Source organism: Pinus tabuliformis, chromosome 8, assembly GCF_031772625.1.
Source record: "Pinus tabuliformis cultivar Carrire ecotype Pingquan chromosome 8, CPIR1, whole genome shotgun sequence".
Classification (NCBI taxonomy): Eukaryota; Viridiplantae; Streptophyta; class Pinopsida; order Pinales; family Pinaceae; genus Pinus; species Pinus tabuliformis.
Window position 1 is genome coordinate 1,507,244,393 of NC_142294.1, and position 2,173 is coordinate 1,507,246,565.

A 2,173-nucleotide genomic window follows, 5' to 3' on the forward strand; every position below is an offset into this window, starting at 1 on the left:
GAATCCAAAAAATAGTTTTTTTTGTTTTTTATTTTTTAACCTTTTTACTTTTTAACTCCAAAAATGGTTAATCATGCCCAACATCATCAACTTGAACCCTATTGGCTCTTATAAAGTTTATTTTGGTTGTACATTTTCATTTTGAGGCTAATTTTGAAATCAAAACTTCTCAAATTCATCCACATAATATTTGCATTAAGTAGATCCATGCAAAGAAATCCCTTCGTGACGGATTAACCACCCTAACCCTACAAATTCTTTCTTAACATTATTATCACTAAGTTATTTCGATTAAATTTAATGTAAACAAAAATTAACTAATCTACACTTCATGCATAATTTTATAAACTTTAATTAAATACCAATTACATTATTTTTTATAACCAAAAGAAAAGTACTTCACAAATGACTCTAGTAGTTTGACATGGATTGGTGTCTATACCATACCACATGCATTCATATTTGAAATGGATATATATATATGGAAAAATGAAAAAATATATTGAGTATATAATATACCACATGCATTCATATTTGAAATGGATATATATATATGGAAAAATGAAAAAATATATTGAGTATATAATATGGGTAAACAAGTAAAGAAAAAGCTCAATGTTAATGAAAAAATGGATAAGTATGGAGATTTTTAAATTGGGAAAGTATATTGGGTTTTATCGGTAGAAGGTTAAATAATATGAGTTTTAGAAGTATTTTCCAAAATACATATGATATAGTGTGTATTTTGGAGAAAGAATTTTAGATTTCTAATTTAATATTAATAATTATTAAATTGATGATAGAGATATAACTTCTATTGTGTATTATGGAATATTTTCAATAATATTAACATTTTATATCATTTTAATTGAATTAAATCATTAAACAAATATCATATAAACAAGTGTAATATTAAATGAATTTCACATATTTTATTAGTAAGCTATGATACTAAAACAAAACTTATTTGCAAATTGGAAATTGGAAATTATACCAGTAAAAAATATATATTTAATTTAGATATATTTTATTAATAATAATAATTTTAATTTAAAATAAAGTTAATTATATGAAATTTATTATCGACTAAAACGTTTTGATATTTACCGTAAGTTAATGTCCATATATATTTACTAACAGACTTATGTCTATATGCATTTACTAAATATAATTTACACAAATTTAATTGACTTGCGTTGTCATACAGTCCCATTTATATACTTAACTAGCATCGTCGACATACAGATATTTATGATAGGACAAACTTACAAAATCGCCATTTATTTACTTAACTAGCCTCGTCAACGTACACAGGCGTTGAACAACTAGATATTAGAAGGCGACTACACAAAACTAAAAGCACAAGATATCAGAATTCAGTATGGCTTCTGCCCTACATAGTTTCCTGGCGGGTCGTAGTTGCAGATAACGAAACTCCAACCGTTGTTACATTTAGCTTGAGCGCATCCGACCCTCTGGGAATTTCTCCAGACCACCTGTTTATAGTGCCCGCACACTTTACCTGCAGCACAGGAATTAGAATAGTAATCATAGTATTGCCTCTCGTTCACCCAAGACCTCACGGCACTTCCAATGTAATCTGCTATTCCAATCCCTTCGAAAATATTTTCTCCGTATTGGCCACTAGAGTGCCTCAAAGCGCAGTCTGCTATGCGTTGATTTGCATAATTCTGTGCGTAAGCCGCGACAGTGTCGTCCCATACGAGAGCTGAAACGCCCACTTGGGCTCTCGCGTTATTGTGAGGAGCTAAGAATTGTTGCTGCACATCTTGGCCTTGCCCAAGCAAGCAGAACCATGCGAGTTGCAGGAAAAAAGCATACTTGAACAACCACTCCATAGTGACAACACTAAACCTAACACCCATTCCGTAGTGAAAGAAACAAATCACTCGCTGCCCGATTAACTCAATATATGAAAAACAACAGAGAGTATCGATATTTATAGCGAAAAACTGTAGTCCGACGTGACGTATTGCTTCCACGATATGGAGGAAGATGCAGTGAATGTGTTTCAGTTCGGCATCTAATCATGCAAAGTTGTATGTACTTGTGGAAATAAGTCATTCTAGAAGAACGCCGAGCCTTCGCTTACTTGGAATCTCATTATGCAATCCCACAGAAAATGCTACAGGGCATGCTATTTCGAGGAATT

At 31.6% G+C, this 2,173-nt stretch overlaps 1 protein-coding gene across 1 annotated transcript; it reads right to left on the reverse strand.

The window, feature by feature from the left end:
• Window positions 1-1,201: 1,201 nt before the first annotated feature.
• LOC149241586 (pathogenesis-related protein 1A-like) lies at window positions 1,202-1,930 on the reverse strand. The gene has a single exon (XM_089367556.1). The coding sequence runs from the start codon at window positions 1,884-1,886 to the stop codon at window positions 1,377-1,379; it is 510 nt and encodes a 169-aa protein (XP_089223682.1). The 5' UTR covers window positions 1,887-1,930; the 3' UTR covers window positions 1,202-1,376.
• Window positions 1,931-2,173: the final 243 nt, after the last annotated feature.